Source organism: Vulpes vulpes, unplaced genomic scaffold (assembly GCF_048418805.1).
Source record: "Vulpes vulpes isolate BD-2025 unplaced genomic scaffold, VulVul3 u000000899, whole genome shotgun sequence".
Lineage (NCBI taxonomy): Eukaryota > Metazoa > Chordata > Mammalia > Carnivora > Canidae > Vulpes > Vulpes vulpes.
Genome location: NW_027325780.1, coordinates 1,927,682 through 1,952,358, shown reverse-complemented (window position 1 = coordinate 1,952,358; position 24,677 = coordinate 1,927,682). Strand labels below are relative to the sequence as shown.

Genomic DNA, 24,677 nt, shown 5'->3' with positions numbered 1-24,677 from the left:
TAAACCAAGGCTTGAGGTAACTAGTCCCCAAACCAACTAGGCCCATAACATACATTATTAAGGCTTTAAAAAATCTCCTTGTATGAAGATGTTACCTGCTGACCAACTTAGTGCATTGGAGGAACGATGGACTCATTCAAAAAAATGCAGAGCCCTTTCTAAATATAATGGCATGTTTGAATGCTTGCATCTGCTCTCGAATGACATGGGCTTTTCCTTTTACACTATTTCTTCCCACAAGTATTGAATTGATTTTCGCACTAAAGTAGGAAATCTCGAAAATTTCTATGTCAGCTTAGATGATTTGTGTTATTTGCATATGAAAACATGAAAAAATGAGAAAACTACTTGAGTGCAATATACAACCTTATGCTGATTTACTAAAACTTCATCTGTATAAAACAAGATATTAAGGCTGAAATGCCTGAAATTAAATCTTTTAAGTATTCTAAAAATAGACCTCCTTTTCCTTTTTAGGGAGTTGGAACCAGTGAACAGGCACTGATTGAAGTCTTAACCACCAGAACAAGCAGACAGATGAAGGAGATTGCCCAAGCCTACTACACAGGTGGCTTTCTTTTCTGCTTACTTTTACCCCTGTGCACACACTGATGAGCTGGTGTTGCTTTTCCCAGAAATCCACCAAGCTCTTTTTCACAAGGCATTTTGGGAAGGCAAGACATAAAAGATACATTTTTAAATGGGCTAAGGTCTATGGATTTTCCAAGAAAAGTTGAACATAACCCAAGCTAGAAACTGCTGCCTAACAGTAGCATTGACACTCTGCACTTATAACATTACCACTATAGTGGATTTTGCTCTTGGCAATCACTGCTTAATTCAATCAACTATTCTCATCCATGTTAAGAGATTCAAGTCATTATATATTGCTATATGTTAAAAACCACTTAGATTAGCCTCTTGATTTTTCATGTGGAAAATGAGATGAGCCATTCAGAGAATGTGTGAAGCCTGTGGATTCAGGATAATTAGCTAAAGTCCTAATAGTCTGCTTGTTAGCTGTGTGAAAATGAGAAAGTCCCTGCAGCACTGACACAGACTGCCCAGGGTTAGCATGACTCCACAAGTTACAGCACAGTCCCCGGAGAACTAGTCTCACTTCAGACACCTGCCACAAGCTCAGGGTCTCCAGGCCATGTACCCTTCTGACCAAATAGCAAGGTCAGGTGTTCTCACCACTCCTTAGGGTTCAAGAGCTTGCTAGCATAACTCACAGAATTCAAGAAAGCCCTGTACGGTTGACCCCTGAACAACACAAGGGTTAGGGGTGCTGACCCCCTGCATAGTTCAAAATCCACATATGACTTTTGACTCCTCAATAACTTAACTACTAATAGCCTGCTGTTGACTGGAAGCTTTATTGGTAACATAAACAGTTGACTAACACACACTTTGTATCTTATATGTATTATACACTGTGTTCTTAAAATGAAGTGAGAGATAAAATGTTTTTTAGAAAATCAAAAGGAAGAGAAAAATTTAAAAATCCACATTTAGGTGGACTGTGCAGCTCACACCGGTTGCTCAAGGGCCACCCGTACTTACAGTTATTGTTTTACTCTAAAGAATAGCAATCAGGAACAGTCAAATGAAGACCTGCATTGGAGAAGTCTCAGAGGGTCCCAAATGCAAAGCTGCTGTGTTCTCAAGAGACATCTCCCTCCCAGCACATCGATCTATAATTACCAACCAGGGAAACTCATTTGATCCTTGGTATCCAGTTTTTTTTGAGGTTTCATTACATAGGCATGGCTGAATCACCGGCCACGTGACTGTACTCCATCTCCAGGCCCCTCTGTTCCCTACAGGTTAGGCTGACATCACGTGGCTCAAGGCCCCAAGGCTTCTAATTACACATGTTGATCTTTCTGGGACCAACCCCTACCCTGAATCATCCTGTTAGCATGAACTCAGGTGTGGTTCATGGGGCCTGCCACAAATAACAAAGACACTCCTATTATTTGGGAAATTCCAGGGATTTAGAAATTCCCTGCCAGGAACCGGGACAAAGAGCAGCCTGAATTCTGCATTATACAACAGCGTCCTCTATCTAATCTTCCCCAAGCACCCCAAGGGAGCCACAGTTTCTGTTTGTGTATCAGGGAAGTCCTGCAGTAGGAGAGGTGGAGAAAAGGGATATACTGCCTCCTGGATGGGTGTTCAGTAGGTGACTTTGAGAAATTCTCATTGGAAGGTAAATACCTTCACTTGCCTCAATGATAGGTAAATGACTATTTTATTCATGTGCTCATCAGGGAACCATAAAACCAGAAAGAGCACTAGGCATTTTAATAGAATATAATATAGAGAATTGTTTACACACCCTTTGGAGAACTGAAAAGCGAAAAGGGAACACAGGGATAGCAGGAGGTCTCAACAAATCCCAGGGCTGGGACAACAGAGGAGATGAGGTTTTCAGAAACTAGAAGCTCATAGGAGGGGCACCCCCCTGCCAGTGTTGTTGCCTCAGGGGCTCTGAGGAGTTCAGATCTGTGCGAAAGGGCTGCATCTGGCTAGAGCGGGCCCTCTTTGCCAGTGCTAATTGGCTCATTCTGGGAGGGGAACCTACTGCTGCTGTCAGGATAAAAGGCCTTCACCGCTTTACCTGCTGTGAATAGCAAACAACTAGCCTGCTCTTCTCTCCTCCTGCCTTCCATCGCCCTCTACCCCAAGTGGTGGACCCCAGGCAGGGAGTTGGGGCAGGGGAGAGGGGTACAGAAGAGAATTATAATTTACAGTGTCCTAATCCCAGCTCCATAAAGCATACAGGCTGATTTTGGAGTAGATGAGATAATTGCTTAATAATAGCCACAGATGGGCACATTGTAGGTTTTTAAAATATTTGGTTTTCTCAGTTCAATCAGATTTACACGTAAAAAAATCATCAGAACCAGTGGCTGTATCCCAAGATGCCTTGTTACTTCCTAGTGTTTCTTAGAAGAGTTACTGCTCCATGAGTTGACCCACCCCTTGGTGGCTTTCTGGGATCCAGCATCTACATACAAACAACCCTAAGACGTAAGCTCCATGAAGCCAGGAATTTTGTCTGGCTTTGTTCACTGCTGCAGTAGCTCCAGTGCCCAGAATAGTAGAGGATAAATTCAAGTATGCATTGAATTAATAGCCTCAAGATTGAGATTGTCATCTTAAGAGCCAAGTGAAAGTTCTAGCATTTAGCACTGTCGTTTTGCAAATATGACCTGTGATAATAGTTCAGTTATCAGCAGCCTTGATATCTGTGTGAAGTAAGCTCTCTAAGGCTATAGGAATGGACTGGCACCTAGGTTACTTTGATTAATAGGGATTAATGATAATTAAGAAGCAAAAGAAGGAAATAGTCCCAGCCATGTGTAGCCAAGCTTTACAGAAATTCAGGACACAGCACTACCCTAGGGATTCAGTTGTCCTTTTGCTCCCTCAGCACCAGGCATCCATTGCTCACTATGCTGATTTTTCTTTTCTTTTCTTTCTTTTCTTTCTTTTCTTTTCTTTTCTTTTCTTTTCTTTTCTTTTCTTTTCTTTTCTTTTCTTTCTTTTCTTTTCTTTCTTTCTTTATTTCTTTCTTTTATTTATTCATGAGAGACACAGAGAGAGGCAGAGGGAGGAGCAGGCTCCTGGGGGACTTGATCCCGTGACTCCAGGATCAGGACCCGAGCTAAAGGCAGATACTCAGCCACTGAGCCATCCAGGCGCCCCAATGCTGATGTTTCTGTTACAGTGACTCCTTCTTTTCCCTTTCTGCTTCTACTGTTCTTGACAGCACCAAGTAACTTCTCCTACAAGGTATTTGTCTACTTAGCCTTTTATTTGCCCCCATGGTTTATGGTTATTCTTGGCTTCTGTTTTGTGCCTTATTCCTTGGATTCTTTCTACTTCTTTGTTACTATACTGTCTTTGTCTCTTTTCTGTATGGTTCACTCCCTAAGAGAAGATTCAATGAGCTCAGGAAGACATCATCTAATAGATATTATTTTGGGTGACATTCTCCTACTAGGTCACCTCTTAGGCTGCTGGCTACCTATAGTCAGATGCCAGCGCAGTGGGAGTCAGCTACAGCAAGGGTGGTGGTGTCATATAACGTGAAATGGTGGCCCATGCATACAAAATCCATCAAAGTTGGCTACCATCTTGGCTTTTATAAAAGGACCAGGTGTCTTGTGTAGCTTGTCTAGTACAATGACACTATAGAGTCTAAATAGCTGATTTCTAAACTGTTTCTAGTATTTAAAAAATTTTTTCTAATTAGAATGGATAGATAAAATATCACAACTGTTAGATAAAATGATGCCTATTAAGTGTTGTTAGTACTTAAATAATTTGTATAAAAAATGGATTATGCTTATTTGAGTGGCTTCAAAAAATTACAGATTTTGTAAAAAAAAAAAAAGACTAAAATCATGCTGGAAGGGTTTCTATTTCAACACAATTCTTGCTATTAAATAATCTCGTACCTTCTACAATTGTCTTATGTTGATTTAAAAGGACATTTATATGACATAGTTTTTTTTTTAAGATTTTATTTATTTATTTGAGAGAGAAAGAGCATGAGAAGGGGAGAGAGGTCAAGGGAGAGGGAGAAGCAGACTCCCTACTGAGTAGGGAGCCTGATTCAGGGCTCATTCCCAGGATTCTGGGATCATGACCCGAGCCTAAGACAGAAGCTCAATCGACTGAACCACCCAGGTGCCCCTGACCATTAGAGTTCTTGAGAATGTTGCAGGCAGAGTTCAAAGAGCTGCCTGGTGTCAGCTACATCTAGGCATATAGTGGCTGTCAGTGAATCACTACCTCATGGATGGAGCAAAAAGAGATTTAAAATCAATGGACATTGCACAATACAGTCTATGCAAGAGAGGCTACAACTAGTTAGTACTAAAATGTGTGAACACACAATTGGCATTTGTTATGGGAAATAGTATTTTTAGGGTACCTTTCTCATTTTTGAGAGGTATCACATAATACTATCTGGCTGTATACATCACAATTAAATTTAGGTTCCATAAAACAAACAGTGGCTCAGATAAGATAAAAATGTATTTCTCCCAGATGTAGAAGAAGTCAGAGACAGGCAATTCTAGGTCTGGCATAGTAGCTCCTCAACACTTTCAGACTCCATGCCCCTTCTTGCTTCCTTCCATGCTGCTGCTAAGACATAGTGCTTCTCTTCAAATCCAAGGTGGTTGCCTGAGCTCTAAGAGTCAGTCTACCAACCAGGCAGTAGGATGGAGGAGGGACATGGCTGTCCCTTATGGAGAGTTCCCAGCAATGTCATGTGTGTTTGCCTACATCTCGTTGCCAAGAACATAATTGTGGAGCTGTACCTAGCTAAGAGGAAAGCTGAGAATGCAGTCTTAAGTTGTGGGCATTATGTCTTGCTCAAGGACAGTGTTCTGTTACTGTGGAAGGACATAGTAATGAGAAGGCAAACTAGCAGCTTGCCCACCTGGCTTTTCCATGACACATACTTTAGTGCCATTGTCAGATAAAGTGGACCATGATTTCATTCAAAATGGCAGTTCTTTCTGTTCTTCTGCATCTACCGCAACACACACGACAGTAAAAGTTATGAGAAGAATGTATCCATATCAGAAAAGCACCAGGAAGGTAAAAACAGAAGCAAGATTTATTTTATCAGGTACTCATTCTTTGCCAATGTTGACATTTAAGCTTTTCTCTGTTTTGTAATAATGTTTTCCAGTTTGTCAAGGCTTAATTTATTCTTATTTGGTTTCAGTATATAAGAAGAGTCTTGGAGATGATATTAGTTCTGAAACATCTGGTGATTTCCGGAAAGCTCTTTTGACTTTGGCAGATGTAAGTTTTAATTTTTTTATTACCTAGCTGCCTGATAAGCTGTGTGCTTTATTAAAAAATTTTAAGGAGTTTAAAAATAACCAAACAGAGACAATGAGATTGCAATTTTCCTTGTGAAATAATTTGTTCATTTTACATTTTCATTTATGGACTCCAAAGAATATATATTTCTTTTGTCAGCATTTATATTAGGTAGGAAACTTGATATAGAAAAATTATATCTTCAGAAATGAGTGTATCAGTCTCTGGACTAAAAAAAACAAACAAGAGCTGCAAAAATAAAAATAAACAAAAAATGACTTGTTGCAACTTTATCTTTGCTGCCTTTGGAAGAATTGCTAAACCGATTGTCAGTATATGACCAAATGAGGCCACATCTAGCTCTCCCTTCTCAGGGGGTTCATGACTTTATAATAAAAGTGATAAGGTCAAGGTTGAGGTATAACCACAGATGTGTATAAGAGAGGCAGTAATTTAAGCCATATTTCACTGTCTTCTTTCAGCTGATTTACACAACTCTTAATGTGTGAGAAAATCCCAACAATGGCCGCGGCTTGAAGCTAGAAATAGTACTTGTCAACGTGAGGCATTATGCCACAAGAAAATTTATCATAATATGGTTTTCATTATTTTAAATAGTAAAAACCTTAGAGATTGAGCCTAGAAACTCAGATTTATGAGGCATTGCTGCAAGCAAACACTCTCAGAGGTTTATGTGCATAAGTGTACACCCATTTGCATGTGCACACAAGCACACAACACCCATAGGAGGCAGCAGAGAGTAGGGCTTCAGGGCAGGTGGTTAGAATCCAATGGACCTGAACTCTCAGCCTCCTCTGCTACCTACTAGCTTTGTTTGAACAAACGACTTTAAGCCTTAAAACCTTTGTTTTCACATCTGTAAAATTAAAATAAGAGTACCAACCTCAGGGGGTTTTGTGTAGATTGAGGGTGTGGGTGCAAATAGTACTTCGCACATAAAACGTGATTATTAGTAGTAGTAGTAGTGAGTCGGCATTTTTCTTACTGGAGCAGGGTGCACAATGGAACAGAACAAAGAGGCAGTCTACCATTAGAAATGACAAATACCCACCATTTGCTTTACGTGGATGGAACTGGAGGGTATTATGCTGAGTGAAGTAAGTCAATCGGAGAAGGACAAACAGTGTATGTTTTCATTCATTTGGGGAATATAAATAATAGTGAAAGGGAATAAAGGGGAAAGGAGAAAAAATGAGTGAGAAATATCAGTGAGGGAGACAGAACATGAGAGACTCCTAACTCTGGGAAACGAACAAGAGGTAGTGGAAGGGGAGGTGGGTGGGGGGATGGGGTGACTGGGTGATGTTTACTGAAGGGGGCACTTGACGGGATGAACGCTGGGTGTTATGCTATATGTTGGCAAATTGAACTCCAATAAAAAATATATACAGAAAGAAAAAGGCAATCTAACAGCAGAATGGCGGCAGCTCTGAAAAGGAAAAGAAATCTTGTGGAAACCAGACAGGCATACAAGGATCTAATGTTGAAAATGGGAATAAATGCATTTAAAACTTATTAGAGCCAAACATTTCGTTCACCAAAAATTTCCAAAAAAAATTCAGGCAATTCCCCTTTTCCTATCTCTCATCTTTCTATGATGTGCTGAGGGTCTGTGCACAAGCACAGATGCACACTTTGTTCCTGAGGCCTCCACATTAGAGTTGGTGGCAACCTTTGAGGGCTCTGTTTTTTATTTTTAAGAGCATAAAAATCTTTTATTTTTAGATTTCCAGAAAAGTTGGGCAGAAAGTACATTATTGCATATTATCATTGGTGAACGAAAACTGATACATTATTGTTAACTAGAGTCCATAGGTACATTTAAGTTTCACTCATGGGTTTGGACAAATGAATAATGTCATGTATCCTCTGTTACAGTATCACAGAGAGTAGTTTTACTGCCCTAAAATTCCTGGCTTCCAACTCTTCATTCTTTTCTTTCTTTAAAACCCCTGGCAATCACTGATCTTTTTACCATCTCTATTTTTTTTTACCTTTTCCAGAATGTCATATGGTGGGAATCACAGAGCAGGGTGCCTCTTCAGATTGGCTTCTTACATTTATTAATATGCTAAGTGTCTTTCATGGCTTGATAGCTCTTTTTCTTTTTATCACCGAATACTATTCCATTGCATGGATATACGATGGTGTGTTTCACCCGTTGAAGGCATCTTGGTCTTTTCCAAGCTTTAGCAATTAGCAGTAAAAACTGCTAACGTTCATGTACGAGTTTTTGTGTGGACTTAAGTTTTCAGCTCACTTGGGTGAATATCAAGGAGCACAGTTGCTGGATTATAGTTAAAGAATGGTTGGTTTTGTAAGAAGTAGTCAAACTGTCTTCCAAAGTGGCTTTATCAATTTGCATTCCTGCTCGAAAGGAGTGACAGTTCCAGTTGTTCCAAATTCTTCCTGGCATTTGGTATTGTCAGGGTTTTGGATTTTAACCAGTCTAAAGTATGTATGTAGTGGTATTTTCTTGTTTGTTTATTTAATTTTCAGTTCCGTAATGACATATAATATTGAGCATCTTTTCATGTGCTTTATTGCCAACTGTATATCTGATGCCTGTGCAGATCTCTTGATTGTTTTATAATTAGGTTTTCATTGCTTAAGTAAGTGTTAAGAGCTCCTAATATATTTTGGATATAAGTCTTGCATCCGATGTGTGTTTGTAAATATTTTTTCCCAGTCTGTGGCTTGTCTGTTCATCCCCTTAAGGTCTTTGAGTTTTCAGAGGAAGAGATTCATGTAATTTGTTACAAACTTCATGGCTAGTGTACTCAGAGCCAGAACAGGAGCCCTGAGTGCCTGATTCCTCTGTGCTTCTTGGCCTCCACTGGAGAAAAATGTCTAAAATGTCCTGCTGATTGAAATACTGAGCGTTAGAAACTTCTGTCTTTAAAAGGGATTGCCTAACAAAAGAAATTAATAAATAACTAAAATAAAATTAAAGGGATTGCCTTTGTCTTCATCTTCCCTGTTTAGGGCAGAAGAGATGAAAGTCTGAAAGTGGATGAGCATCTGGCCAAAAAGGATGCCCAGGTCAGTAATAGAGCAAAGAAAACAACCCTGTAACCATTCTCCCATTTGACTGCCTTTTCATTGGTGAGGCAAATACCCACCATTTGCTTTACGTGGATGCACCTCCCCTTCCACTACCAACAGAGGCTGTCCTCCCATGTCTCCTCTGGAGGTGCAGCCTGAAGGCTGGGCATCACCCACCCCTAGTTTTCTGTCTCCCCCAGTGGTGTTTCTTCTGGCTCCACCTCCCTGACTCTCAGATTCCTAGTCTGCTAATAGTGAAGGCCTTGGGTGAGAGATTATCTCGCTAACCTCTACCACCAAGTAAACTTCCCATTCTTCTTGGTCCGACACCCTCCTACTGAGAGAATATAGGAGGGAGGGAGAGATTGTGTCCATAATAACATTCTAAGTCTTCCTTCTTGTCTGATAGATTCTCTATAATGCTGGGGAGAACAGATGGGGCACAGATGAAGATAAGTTTACTGAGATCCTGTGTTTAAGGAGCTATCCTCACCTGAAACTGAGTATGCGCTCACATTATAATCCTTTTTACTTCATGTTGTATTTGCAAATGTTTGGGGGTTTAATATACAAAATTCTGGAAAATGAAGTTAAAAATTGCAAAGGCTCTTCCGTTTGTATGTATAAACAATTCAGGAGAATACATGGGGAGCTGTGTTCCAACTCAAGGCAGAAGTGACCCTCCTCTTGTCTTTCCTGAAGGCTGAATGCATTACCTAGTGAGTGCCAGGTGACAGATGGAAGAGGGACAACAGGGAGAAGAAATGGGGGAGCCCTCTGGGGTAAAAGCAGAGAGGAATAATTTCCAGTGATACAGAGGAGCCTGAAGGCAATGCTTCCAATCCACCTCTTCCCTAGTTAGTCGCTTTCCAGAAAAAACAGGTATCTGTTAACGTGTTTACAAGGATTAACATTCAGCTCTTTCTGATGTGATGATAAATGGGGAAAGGTGGCATAGTTCTTTTGGGCAGACCAACTATTACATGGAACTGCCAAGCACCCACCTCCTGACACTCATGTATCTCCCTGAACCTTTCTGGAAACAACAGCACCCAGAAGCCCAGAACTCTGCTTGCTATGAACAGCTGACTTGGCTTCCAAGTACTGGTTGAGAGAGCTACCATAGTGCATGACTAGGCTTATGCTGAGTTCATGGAAAAATGAGGAAACATAAGGATATTACTATGACATTTTAGTTCTGAGATTGCCCTTCCTTAATTTTGGCATTAAAGTTTCACGTATTGGGATCCCTGGGTGGCGCAGCGGTTTGGCACCTGCCTTTGGCCCAGGGCACGATCCTGGAGACCCGGGATCGATTCCCACGTTGGGCTCCTGGTGCATGGAGCCTGCTTCTCCCTCTGCCTGTGTCTCTGCCTCTCTCTCTCTCTCTCTGTATGACTATCATAAATAAATAATAATAAAAAGAAATTTAAAGTTTCACGTATTTTATAAAATAATGGTAATAGTATATTTTAGTTGCTTTATTAGCATCTTTATTTGAAAATAAAAACCAAACAATCCTAGATTTCTCTCCAAGGTCTTTTTCAAAATTTTCTCAGGAAAAATTTACTTGGCTTTCAAAGTATGTCTGTGTACTTAGTGTCATATAGGTTTTGCTTTTTGGCAAAAACTGATCAAGACATTGAAATGCCTTCTGGTGAGTGTGAGTAGGCCATGCTGCTTTAGGAAATGATTTACTCTGCAGAAAGAAATCTTCATAATTAAGATTTCTTCAGCAGATAAAGCATATTTGACTAACAACCACACTATTATTATAGCAGCACACCAGGTTCGCTGCTATAATTTAAAAGCAGCCCACCTGGGCAGCCCAGGCAGCTCAGCGGTTTAGCACCGCCTTCAACCCAAGGTATGATCCTGGAGACCTGGGATCGAGTCCCACGTCAGGTTCCCTGCATGGAGCCTGCTTCTCTCTCTGCCTGTGTCTCTGCCTCTCTCTCTCTCTGTGTCTCTCATGAATAAATAAATCAAATATTTTTTTAAAAAGTAGCCCACCTTATTAGATAAGTTATTTTTCATTTAACTTTTCAGGCTATTTTAAATTCTATCAGCCTGGGAAGTGGGAGGAGAGAAGAGAGAAAGAAATCATTGAAGAAAATGGCCTATGGAATTTTGGTTTTATTGTAGATGATTTTTTAAAAAAGAAACAAAACTTCCATGCTCAAATTTTGATCGTTTGAAAAGGAGTTTTTGAGTTTGACACTTAACAACTTGCATATCAAATAAAAAACTGGAAATATATTCAATTGTGGTCAGAAGGGATGCTTTAAATATTTTTGTGGTGCTGCTTTGTAGCATTTGATGAATACAGAAATATTAGCCAGAAGGACATTGAGGACAGCATCAAAGGAGAATTGTCTGGGCATTTTGAAGACCTACTGCTGGCAATAGGTAACCGAGTTACTTTGCACTTATTTTCAACCAATGTGAAGGTTTAGTCCTTCCTATAAGAATCCTGACTGATCCATCTTTATGCTCCCACAGTGCACAAAATATGTTCAACAAATATGTTAAATGAATGCATGAAGAAGTTATCTTTTTAGGTTTTACTTTGCCTTTTAACTTTGTATTGGTTTATCACCATGCTTGGTTTGTAAACTCCTTGAGAGATGAAAATATTACATTTCTGTTGGCATTTTTATTAAGGCTTGTTGAAAACTGAATAATCTCATAATTTACTAAATTTAGTAATTTACCATATTTGGTTAGTTTTGGAAGATATCAGTAGCTCCCAAAGCTAAGCCCAGGTCAGAACCATAGGTCTCCTCCCTCTTGGCCAAGCTAACTGGGTGTAGTGCACAGAAAACCAGTCACAGACCCAAGCTGGTCCAGGAGACATATGGGTTAACAAGCAGGCACAAACACCGTTATGTAAGCGGATTGGTCTTTGGGCCCAAGCTATTTATCAGCAGTCGAAGACGCTAGAAATGGAGCAATGGTACACCCTAGGGAGTTATCGATGTAAGTGTAGGTGTTGGTGTGTCTGGGTTCTGGAGATGAGTGAGCTGCTGTGGGAGCTTCTTTGGCAGGTAATTATATTTTCCCCATGACTAAAGATAATGACTGTGCTAAAGGTCTGTGCAAAAATGATGTGATAAGCCTTTGAAATTCAGGTGAAGCATTCACCTCTCCATTCTAAATAAAAGCCAGTAGTGATGAGGGGGGTGGAGTGGGATGGTTACTCAAAGAATCTTTTTAAAAAACATACTACCGAAAAAAAGGAAAAAAAAAAAAACCATACTACCGTAGATTAACTCAATTTCTATTAAGTGAAATTGAACATTACTTTGCTTTTTATAACAGTTCATTGTGCCAGAAACATGCCTGCCTTTTTGGCTGCAAGACTGCATCAAGCTTTAAAGGTAGGTCTGGAAATTTCATATCCATTCCTAGTCCCCCTCAAGGAGAATATGAAAAGAAGTTGCATAATATTGATGGAATTTCATGTCCTTTTCCTCCTCCTCAGAGTACTTGTTTGTCTCGTAGGTTGATAGTATCCTAATCATTCTAGAGATAGTAAAGAGAGTAGTCAGTAAAATTTGTTCTAGAACACCAAACCTCAAGCCTGACTCATTAGGTCTGGTGGCCTCTCCAGTTGCTTTTCTTAAAAAAAAAAAACAAATGGAGTCGGTAGCCTTTTGTTCTATAGAAATCCTGCACTTTCATGTCTGTTACTGCTGCTAGATGGTGAGGTCTGTTAGTACAGGGGATTTTCTGGCTTTCAGGCCCTTGCCCAGAGCCTGGCACATGAGAAAATGCTTTCTTCAGTCTCTTGACTGGACATTTCCTATAGAGGTCCACATGTGCCTTCAAAGTGACATCCAAAGTGAACGCTTCATGTCCCTCACCTCACTACCCACCAAGGCTGCTTTCTGTCCTGTGTTCACTCACTTCAGTGGGGAGCCCCGACAGGAGCTAGCCTTGCCCGACTCTCTGAAGTTCTACTATTCCTGCTTATCCTTATCCTTTGTGCCTCAGCCACCTTGGCCTTCTTTCTGTCCTTGACCATGCCAAGTGTCTTCCCACATCATTGTCTTTGTGTTTGTTGCCCTCTCTGCCTGGAACGTATCTCCTCCAGGTCTACCTGTGGCTCATCTCTTCTGAGAAAGATCTTTCCTGACTAAACAGGTTGATTGGCTTTCTTTTGGTCACATCCCATTTCATATTTCTTATTAATAACGTGTTAACTTTCTTTACTGTCCATCTCTATCCATTAAAATGTCAATTCCATGCAAATAGAGATAAATCTGTGCCCTTCACTGCCATATACACAGTGCATGGAAGCGTGTCTGGCAGGTAGTAGATTCCTTCATCTGGTTGATTACTTCAGCCTGAGGCAGACCTTTCCCAATCCTTGATCTATTTTAGGCCCTCCTAACACACACCCCAATAGTACCCAAGATTTCCTGTATGTTGGATTATGTGGCATATTCTTTACAAAATTGGAAGCCTAGCAGGGATATCTCATTTCTGTTTTCAGCATTTGGCATGGTGATGGCACAGAGTAAGCACTCAATAAATATTTCTTGACTATATGAATGATGAAGTTTGATGACAAATGAGTGAAGAAGAGTCACTGTGGTTAAATATTTTGTGCACCATTATCTGTTTCCTATAAATACAGATCTATATGTTGTTTTGTGACCAGTGAGATTTGTACTGTGGACACCTGTATTTCTTAACAGGGTGCTGGAACTGATGAGTTTACTTTGAACCGAATAATGGTTTCCAGATCAGAAATTGACCTTTTGGACATTCGAGCAGAGTTTAAGAAGCATTATGGCTATTCCCTATATTCAGCAATTAAAGTAAGTCTTATCTTAAAAATAGTGAAATACATTTTGCCTTTCTCTATTCGTCCACTTTTCTGTATAATCCTTAAAACATAGAGATACGTGACTGAGTTTTCTTTCTCCCTGTCAATATATAAATGTGTTTTCTGAGTTTAAAATAGTGGTAACAAAATGTCTCCTAAAGATAGTGATTATTTTTAACTCTAAAATCCCAGGCACATAATAGATACTCAACATTTTTTTTTTGGTTTAGTGGCCACTAATTGTTCTTCTTTTGTGAATTGTGTATGTAAGTCATCTACCTGTTTTTTATATTACAGTTTTTTTTTAGTCTTTTTATTTATTTCAGTTTTTATTTGTGACAATAGAAGGAAAACAAAATACATGTTTTAAATTTCCTACTTTTACCTGAAGTCTAGTTGACATACAGTGTCACATTAGTTTCAGGCAATGTCACATTAGTTTCAGAGTTAAATTTCCTCTTGTTTTACTCAAAATATAGATAGCATGGTTCTGTACTTTGGAGCTCATCTCATTTCAGTTAATAGGAAGTTTCTCATTCTTTTAACAGCTGCATATCACTCCATTATTTATATATTTGCACCCACCATATCAATAAATGTTTCCAGTTTCTTGCTATTGTAAGCAGGGCTGTGATATGCATACCCATTTCCGTAAGGCACAAGTGTATCTAAGGGATAAATTCTGGTAAGTTTGCAGGATTGCTGAGGCAGATGTAAAGGACACGTGTAATCTTGGTAAATATTACCAATGGACTTCCCTTTGCACATCAATTAATCAACTAGATTCATTCATCAAAACAAATCCTTTTTTTCTTTCAACTGGAACTTTTGTTTTTACACTAAATCTTTGCAGGAGGAGATACATGCTTAAATTGAAATCGGGAACTTACTCAAAAAAGGCAGCTCTCAGACTGTGCCTGAGGCTTAGCGCAGATTTCATCCACTCATACTCAATGCAGTTTAAATCAATTCTGACACATTAAAATAGTTTCAATCAACACAGGAAAATTTAATAACATTAACCATATTGTACTATATCTAAGGCAGAAAAGTAGACTCTTATATTTTATAAAGATTGCCAGTAACAAGGTTGAATCACAAAGAAGGTCTTCAATTCACCCTCAGCAAACTAGAAAATCAAATTAACCATTAGTTTTCCCTCCCTCGGTGGCTGGCTAATTGAGGCTTATTATATTAGGATACATCTCAGCTATGTGGTGCCTTGATAGGAAAGAAAATTCATTGCTGAAGAATTCAGTTTGTAATTTAAAATTGTGTGAGGAAAAAAAAATAAAATTGCATGAGGCTTCCTCATCTCTATCACCTAATGTACATTTTTTAAAAATGAAATGTTAAGGTTGGATCAGGGAAAAAAAGAGCTTCAGCTAGATCAATAAGTATGAAACAAATTAAAAAGGAAGTCAAAGACTACCTTCCTAAAAACCCCAGGATTTGCTAGACTCACAGGTGAGCTTCACCAAACTTTGAAGGAACAGATATTCCTATCGTATGCAAGTTGTACCAGAAGGCAGGAAAAATGAGAGCTGCCTAGTTCATTTTATGAATTTAGTATAATCTCTTTTAAGATGGTATTTATTTTATTTATTTGACAGAGAGAAAGAGAGAGCGCACAAGCAGGAGGAGGGGCAGAGGGAGAGGGAGAAGCAGGCTATCACGGAGCAGGGAGCCCAACATGGGTCTTGATCCCAAGATCCCTGGATTGTGACCTGAGCTGAAGGCAGATATTCAACTGACTGAGCCACCCATGTGCCCCGAATTTAGCATAATCTTGATTCCAAAGACAGAGGACAAAGAAAATGACAAATTCATTTCACTTATGAATATAGATAGCAAAGAGCCAATTGACTGAATGTATCAGTTTATTAAAAAATAATACATCAAAATCCAGTGAGGTTTAACCCAGGAGTAAAAGGATGACTCAACATCAGAAAATTAATGTGATTGCCCACATTCCATACATATAAAAGATAATTTTATAATTATTTCAGTCTTTGTAGGAAAAGTTTTTGGAAAGGGAGCAATACCTATTTATTATAAGAAAAAAACATTTAACCAAATTAAAAATAGAAGCAAACCTCCTTAAATTGATAAAGCTTACATACCAACATATTATAGCAAGTACATACTTAAACTCAGTGGAGAAACTTTAGATATAGTTCCTTTAAGATAGGGATCAGAACAATAATACTTCCTACATACTAATAAATACTATACTAATATACCTTAGTACTGTCTCAGAGAGGACTAGGGGGCCTAGAGAGTACTGGATAGGAAGAAAAAAATGTGTAAAGATGAAATGGAAGAGTTGAAGCTTTCATTATTTTCAGTAAATACAATCATCTTTCTAGAAAAATCAGCAGGAATTATAAATTATCATCAGTAATAAAAATTCAGCAGTGTTGCCAGATAAAGATCAACCTATCAAAATTAACAGCATTTCTTATACTATATCAACAAAATTAAGATACCATTCATAATAGAAATGAAAAACCATAAACTATTCAGGAATTCACTTGACCAAGACTACATAATGGTGGAGAAAACTTTAATACTGTTATGAACACCATAACATATGTCAATAAATGGAGAGAGAGTTCACTTGAGTGATGTGATAGGTTATTATAAAGATGTCAGTTATTTCTCAAAGTAAGCTATAAATCAAATGCAATTTCAATCAACATTCCAGCTGGATTTGTTTGAGGACCTGGATTGACTTACTCTAACATTTATATGAAAGAATGAAGATTCATGACTAATCAACCTTAAATACAAAGAGTAAAGATAGGGAAAGGGATAGTCCTACTAGAGACTGACATGGTACAAAGTGATTATTAATTGTTTTAGATGTAGTTTTGGATTAAGAACAGACAAATGAATCAATGGAACAAAATGGAGACCTCAGAGACAAATCCAATTGTTTGTGGAAACATATAGGCTAGAACGGGCACCATAAATCAGTAAGGGAGGGACAGATTATTTAGTAAAAATATATTGAGAAACCTGGTTGACTCTATAGCAAAAACAGACTGGATCCTACTTAACACCATATCACCAGTAAACTGGAGATGAACTAAAAAACAATATATAAAAGATAAAATTATAAAGTTAGTCCAAGAAAATACAAGAATTACCTTTGTGACCCAGAAGCAAGGAACAAATTTTTGAACAACAAAAGCATAAATCACATTGCAAGAAGCAACAAACAATAAAGGTACATTATTAAATATAAAATATATCAAGTAATCTCGTTACATTTTCAATACTGATGAACAGGATCTTTTTATAAAAAGAAATATTTTATTTATTTATTCATGAGAGACGGAGAGAGAGGCAGAGACACAGGCAGAGGGAGAAGCAGGCTCCCCACAAGGAGCTAGGTATGGAACTCGATCCCAGGACTCCAGGACCATGCCCTGAGCCACCTAGGGTCCCAAATAGGATCTTTTTGATGCTTAAATTTCCATAATTCAGCAGCTAGAGTACCATTTCATATATTACCTGACCTTTCATTTTGTCTTCCTCTTTTGCCTGTAGTTTAGACATTTCTCTCTGTTCATTAACACCTTTCTTGGGTGATAACAGTTGGGTGTGGGTGGTAAGAGGAGAGAAAGAAAGTAGGTGAAAAACAACTGTGTCTGTCTTATTACTTAATAGTAAGATATTAATACAAAATTTCATTTTCTTGGTAGATTTCATTGAGCAACAAATTAAGTAGCTATTTAATAAATAACACAATTCCAGGGTCTTTTAATGGAAAACATAATAGCCATCCTCAATTCATAGTCCATGTAGAGATGAGATGAGCATAAAAAAAAACAATTAGAAGAAGATAATATGAAACAACATACAATTAAATACTAGCTTATGCAATCCAGAGGATAGTAATGAAGGAACTGAAAGTAAAGAAGTTTGGGATTAGATAGGGAATGTTTCCTGGGGAAATGAGTCTTAAGCCTACCTTTCAGGTTTAATAAGCTTGTGTTGAGTGCCTCCTGTGGGGCAAGTGCTATGGTGCTCAACAGGGATCAGGTGAATGCTTTAGGAATGTGTATATGGTAAGGAGTAGGACAGAAAGAAGTAGTAAGGCACTAGATCGATTTGGGGGTCCACCCTGGGGAATACTGAAAAATAAAATCTGGCAAGATGAATTCAGTTAAAAAAGAGTTTTGAGACCACAGAATTTGTATTTCATCCATTCAATTAAAAATATTTACTGAATGCATATTGTGTGCCTTACTGAGGGTTATAATTACAAGCAAAGTAAAAAAAAAAAAGTTTCCTGTCCTTATGGAATTACAAATAAATGTAAAATTACAACTATGTTAAACATAAAGGAAAGAGACACTGTGCTATAAGACCATATGATAGGAGGACAACCTATAGGAAAAGCTTCTATGAGAAAATTATTCAGATCTGAAAAAGAGTGGACAAAGTTTGTCAGGTCGGAGAGTCAGTAGAGCATTCTAACAAAAGGAAATGGAATTACAAGTGGAAAGACCTCATAGTAAGGAGACATGATGAAAAATAAGGCTGGGGGGACCAGATCACCCAAAACCATTTTGGCAATATTTAAGGATCTTGTCTTTAGCCCAAGAATATTGAAGAGTTTTCAATTTTAAGTGCATAGTGTCGTGATCAGAAGTACATTTTGAAAAGATCCCTGTGACCATGGGGAATGAATTGGACATAAGAAAGGAGAGATTTAGGGGTACTGAGTTATTTTATTAGTCATACTGGAGCTGCTATGACTGAGTAATGCAAAGTACTAATGCAAAGAGAGCAAAGAACAAAAAGTCAAAAGATATTTAGAAATTAAAACTTCGGGGACTTGATGTGATATCTTGGTGTAAGGAACAAGAAAAAAAAAGGTGTCAAGGATGACTCCCAGGTTTTTAACTTGGGATCAGATAGTGGTGCTAAGACCTACAAGAAGGTTAGGCTTTAGGTTTTTGTTTTTGTGTCTTGTTTTCTTTTTCTTTTTGGGGAGTGGGAGAGAAAGTTCATGAGTTTGGTTTTGCGCTCGTTGAGTTAGAAATGTCTTTGAAATATGTAAGTAGAATTGTCAGGTCAGTAGCTAGTGGTATGAGATATATTTTCAGAGTCAATTATGTTACTGAAAGTTGGACATGAATGATATCCTCTAAGGAGAAAATATAAATTAAGAAGAGAAGAAAGCTTAGAATTGAGATTTAAGCATTACTCACAATTAATGGCTGGATAGGTGAGGGTGAGCCTGCAGAAGACAAATGTAAGGATGCCAGAGAGGAAAAAGGAAAAGCCAGGACTACTTACAGAAAAAGTAAGGGCTTGGTGGACATGGTGGCCATTGGACTTGATTTACAAAGCAATAAGAATTAACACCTTGGAGAATACAGTTGATGAATCTAGAGCCAAGGAAACTAGTGACAAGAGATGTGAGCCTAGAGTAGATTTGCCATGGTCAGAATGGAGAGAATAAGTTAAAAAACACTGCAAAGAAACAATCAGCAGGATGGATTAAATGTAGAGGATGAAAAGATGGGATCAAAGTCGGGAGAAGAGAGAATTGTTGGTGGCACTGTTAAAAACACACCAATAGAGACAATTAGTTTCTTGAGAGCAATTAAATATGGCCTAATCTTAATTAGGGTTGGCCTAGGGTTGGAGCCCGCAGCGGCGAGGAGGGAGCCAAGGGCCTACGGAAAGTGCCGGGGGCCCCCATTGTGCACCTTGCCTCTTCGGATCCAACCCCCTACCGCGGGCTGAGGTGGCCCACCCCAGGGGCCAGCCATCCGGGTCCTTGAGGCGCCCGTCTGCAGGAAGAACAGGGGTGCTTTCCCTCAAGACGGCTGGTGGGCCTTCCCAAGGAAGGACGGACTGCCCACACCTGCGGCGCACAATTAAATTTTATTTTTGCTGATTTTGGAAAAAAAAAAAAAAAAGATGTATAGAGGTAGGAGAAGGGATGGACGTTTGTTTAGCATCAACAGTGGATCAGAAGTTACATATAGCTCTGTTAAGCTACTTGGATGTATTTTCTTGCCTAACTGATAGAACTGCTAAAAATTGTTTACAGCTTGGTCAGAGATGGCTAACGGGAGCTGTTTTAATACACAAGTAGAGCATTGTTGGCTTATCAGCAGTTTCAGAGATTATTACATATGGTAGAGCAAGACTTAGAAAAACCAATAGAAAAAGAGCTGCAATCTGTATAAAACAGGAGAATGTATAGTAATGCCTGTGGTGTCTCATTATGAAAGCAATGCATAATCTCTTCTCTAAATGATCCTTCTTTATGCCTTCCTTTGCATTACTACTAACTCATATTTATCCTGATGTGAAACTTAAGCGATCAGAAGTGCTCACTGTTTGAGTAGCTTTGAAGAGAATAAGAAGAATGTGAGGATTTTAGGCAGTCTAGATTAAAAGCCAGGTTTAACCACCAATGCTATGCAAAAGTTTTACCTGTTTTGCATGGCAAACAGGCATCTTTGTACATTAGGCCTCAAACTCACGTGATACCTGTTCTGAACCAAGATGTATTTTGGCAGCTTAGAGGAAAGGAACTGGAAAGTATACTCTTTGGGAGTGTAGTTTGTTTCAGTTTCTTAAATCAGGCACTATAGTATGGTGTTAAGGCACCAGGCTATCTGGCTTGAATCCTACTTCTGTTGCTTATTCTCTATGTGATTTAGAGTTTCCTAACCTCTGTTTTTCTCATTTTTCATTAAATGGACATACTTAGGGCACCTACTGCATAGAGTTAAAAGGATTATAAGATTAAAGTAGTTAAGGGATCCCTGGGTGGCGCAGCGGTTTGGCGCCTGCCTTTGGCCCAGGGCGCGATCCTGGAGACCCAAGATCGAATCCCACGTCGGGCTCCCGGTGCATGGAGCCTGCTTCTCCCTCTGCCTGTGTCTCTGCCTCTCTCTCTCTCTCTCTCTGTGACTATCATAAATAAAAAATAAAAATTAAAAAATTAAAAAAAAAGATTAAAGTAGTTAACCCTTAGAAGAGCAAGCATATGATGAATATTAATATAGTATTATTAAAATTGTCATTTTTAAAGTTTTATTAGAAAAGTAGTATTAGGGCAGCCCCGGTGGCTCAGCGGTTTAGCGCCGCCTTCAGCCCAGGGTGTGATCCTGGAGACCCAGGATCGAGTGCCACATCAGGCTCCCTGCATGGAGCCTGCTTCTCCCTCTGCCTGTGTCTCTGCTTCTCTCTCTCCTCTCTGTGTATTCTCATGAATAAATAAATAAAATCTTAAAAAAAAAAGAAAAGTAATATTATATAATGTCACACAATTGATGCAATCAATCTTATTTATTATCTTTTTTTATTTTTATTTTTTTTAAGATTTTACTTATTTATTCATGAGCGACACAGAGAGAGAGGCAGAGACATAGGTAGAGGGAGAAGCAGGCTCCATGCAGGGAGCCCGATGTGGGACTCGATCCTGAAACTCCAGGATCATGCACTGAACCAAAGGCAGACACTCAACGGCTGAGCCACCCAGGCATCCTGCAATCTTATTTTTTTTTAACCTAAATTGAAATTTAATTGCAATGAATCAGGAAGAATTTAAACATTATGTATTGTAAAGAAGATGCTAGGCTGGAATAATTACACTCAGGTATGAATGAATAATGGAATTACAGGTGCATTTTACTAAATGGTCCAGGTCATGAGTCTCCCCCCAGAGAATCACCTAGAGCTGTGGGATTTCATTCATTTACGGTTCTTTCATTATTTATGCTATGTCTGTCCTTCTCTCCTTTTCCTTATAGTCAGATACTTCTGGAGACTATGAACTCACGCTCTTAAAGATCTGTGGGGGAAATGACTGAGTCAAGAACATAATCTCCGAAGGTCACTGCTCCACGACGGGCCTTTCCAACAGTCTGCTTACTCCTTTCTCAGAGTTTAAAGTAAAAGCAAGTGTAAACAGCAAACTGTTTTCCTAATGGACATTTTCATCATTCCATAATAACAACAAAAAGTGATTATAGTAGAGCATCTCAGCATCATGTAGTAACTCATAAATGAAATTTTTAAATGTATTAAGGATCTGCTAATATGATACAAATTATTTTTCTGCTTAGGAAGTGAGAATCTTTGTAGAATTCTAACACATTAAATTTGTAATCAGAGTCAATAAAAGTTTTGCTTTTATGAAAGGAAATTTGTCTTTGTTTTTAACATATGCCAACATTGTTTTGTACATGATCGCCAACAATTAATGGTATTTTAAAATGCATTTTTTAATAAAAGGTATTGCTGCCTTAATTTATCTATTACCTTATTAATTACATTTATCTTTAAGAAAGAAATAGAATGAAGCTGTGTAATCCTGGCCTGCTCTTTCTAGCTGTGATCAAGCTATAGGAGTGGCAGTGCAGGAGAAGTTATTCAGCCCTTAGAAGACATCTGCTGAACTATAAATCTAACCACTTCCTGTCAGAATGGCAAACATGAATTGTGGTCATTTCATGCTAAATTCTATTTTCCCAGAATGGGTATGTAGAACCAATTCTCTAAAGATGCTTTTCCTCTAAAATAAGTTTGTAAAACTATGCATTAAAAAAAATTCCTCATGTTCTTTTTGCCAGCAACTTAAGATGAAATATCTTAACTAATATGAAATATATAAGGTAATACTGTGCATTTGGAGTTATTAGTCTGAACTTGCATAGAAATGATAAATGTGTGAGCCATAGAAACAGAGATGTAGGAGCCCAGAGCTTTTAATTAATGATTCCTTTGGCAAACATTCTGAGGCCTTTCAGAAGGACCAACAAATTGTTTCTTGTTCTAGTGTTTCCAAAATGCATACAGGAAGGAAAGCACCAGGATTTAGAGTCCAACACATCTGGTTTTGACTTCCTGCCTTACCATTTCCTGGTTCTGTGACCCTGGGAACTACCAAACCCTGCTCAACTGAAGTTTTCTCGTCTATTAAATGGTGATAATTATAGCACCTACCTTTCTTTTAGGGTTTTTAAAAGATTAAATAAGATAATGCCTTCAAAGCACTTAGCCCTGTGGTTGGACAAGGTAAGTGTTCAATTATCATGTTATTATTACTGCCAAACAACATAAAAATGCTCATGACAGCATTGCAGACATTTTCAACAGGAACATGTGGATCATCTACCACATGCCAGACTCCATGCTAAGTATGTATTGGATACACCAAGGGGACTGAGACCCATCTGCTTTTGCCAAAGAGCTTAAAACCTGTTTAGGGAGAGAGATATGTGCATATAATCACAACACTGTGTGTACCATGTACATTGAGAGAAATGATATCGTGTAAGAGAAAAGTGCTATGGAGGCCGGATCCGTAATTCATCCTATCAGAGGTCACAAACTGCACCAGTAAAAAGAATAGAAGCTCTGCAGATAGCTAAGAGCACTAGCAAAGTCACAGCGTTATAAACTAGCACACTGTGCACCGCTCTACCCAACGGTTAATGTGCTGGGGTCTCAGAGAACAAGGCAGGGGTATGGTGACCAGAGGCCAGATTACAAAAGTCTCATGCTTAAGAGTTTATAAGCAAGGGAGACTAGTGAATGGAAGGAGCATTCCAGGAGGATTTCATTAAGGGAAATGATGTCAAATTTTTGCTCAAGGGGGAAGAATGTCTGGGAGAAGAAAGCTGGAGGCAGGAGCCCCCTTGGCAAGTTGGTTCTATAATCAAGTCTAGAAATGTCAGCCTGAGGTAAGATAATGGCCAGGGAGAACAAAAATCCATGCACATACTTAAGAAATAAAACTGATAGAGTATGGTAATCAAGGTAGTCAGGTGTCATTTGCCTTATGATTTTGGCTGAAGTGATGTAGTGAATGAGTGTCTCACCAAGCAATAAATCCTTGCCTATGCTTATTGAGTGCTTACTGTCTATCAGGCACTATGTTAAACAGTATAGTATATATTAAATCATTAATCCTGAAAGAACTTTACAGTGCAGACACTAATCCGCAGATACAGGAATGGAACCTGAGAGAAATTAATTAACTTGCCCATTGGAAGAGCCAGGACTTGAACCCAACCAAGCAGCCAACTCCATTATTTGGCTTTAAAATTTATCCTGCTGTCCCAAGGTCATTGTTCTTTTCAAACCTGCAATGTCAGCTGTTGGAAGGAAGTTTTGTCTGTTACATTCACTGCAGTGTCCTAATTCTTAGCACGTGCTTGGCACATAATAAATCTTTATGGGATAAATGAAGTTTTTCCTCTGTGCACCTGAGCTACATAAGTGAATTTGGGGTAAACATTCGTAGGTATACCTGAGCCTCAGCTTCCCAGGCTGGGGGAAAGGAAACTAATATATTACACTATAAGGCAGCCTTGGAGAAAAGTTCAGAAATTTTACCCTTATACACAGTACTTTTTCCAAGCTACTCATCACCATGGGGAGAAATACTTTGTGAAGTTGGCCAGGGTATTGGGACTTCCAGAGAAGCAAGGAGTTTGAATGCCTATAGGCTCTCCTTTACCTAGCATCAAGCTAAACTCCTGAAATGGCATTACTAGATTTTAATCTTGGCCACATTCTCCAAAGTTATGGAGAAGTAATCTCTACTGTCTGGTTTTTTTTAAAGATTTTATTTATTTATTCATGGCAGACACACACACACACACACACACACACACACACACACACACGGCGGCGGGGGCGGGGGGTGGGGGGCAGAGACACAGGCAGAGGGAGAAGCAGGCTCCATGCAGGGGGGCCGACCCTGGGTCTCCAGGATTGCACCCTGGGCTGCAGGTGGCGCCAAACCGCTGGGCCACCGGGGCCACCCTCTCTACTGTCTTTGGATTTTGATATTAACTCTTCTCTTTTCCTCTGGAAAAATGGTTTTCTTCACTAGAGCTCTCCCGTATACATTTTTCCTCCTTCCTTCCTTCCA

General features: G+C 39.0%; 1 protein-coding gene across 3 annotated transcripts in view; it reads left to right on the top strand.

The window, feature by feature from the left end:
* The window catches only part of ANXA3 (annexin A3), a 62,373-nt gene extending 40,437 nt beyond the window's left edge, over window positions 1-21,936 (top strand). For all 3 annotated transcript variants that reach the window (XM_072745523.1, XM_072745522.1, XM_025998222.2), the window contains 8 exons: window positions 478-568; window positions 5,756-5,835; window positions 8,863-8,919; window positions 9,332-9,425; window positions 11,236-11,331; window positions 12,244-12,302; window positions 13,626-13,748; window positions 21,547-21,936. In XM_072745523.1, coding sequence (XP_072601624.1) covers window positions 478-568; window positions 5,756-5,835; window positions 8,863-8,919; window positions 9,332-9,425; window positions 11,236-11,331; window positions 12,244-12,302; window positions 13,626-13,748; window positions 21,547-21,606 — 660 coding nt within the window. In that variant the 3' untranslated portion in view covers window positions 21,607-21,936. The remainder of the gene's footprint in view (window positions 1-477; window positions 569-5,755; window positions 5,836-8,862; window positions 8,920-9,331; window positions 9,426-11,235; window positions 11,332-12,243; window positions 12,303-13,625; window positions 13,749-21,546) is intronic.
* The last annotated feature ends 2,741 nt before the right edge of the window (window positions 21,937-24,677 follow it).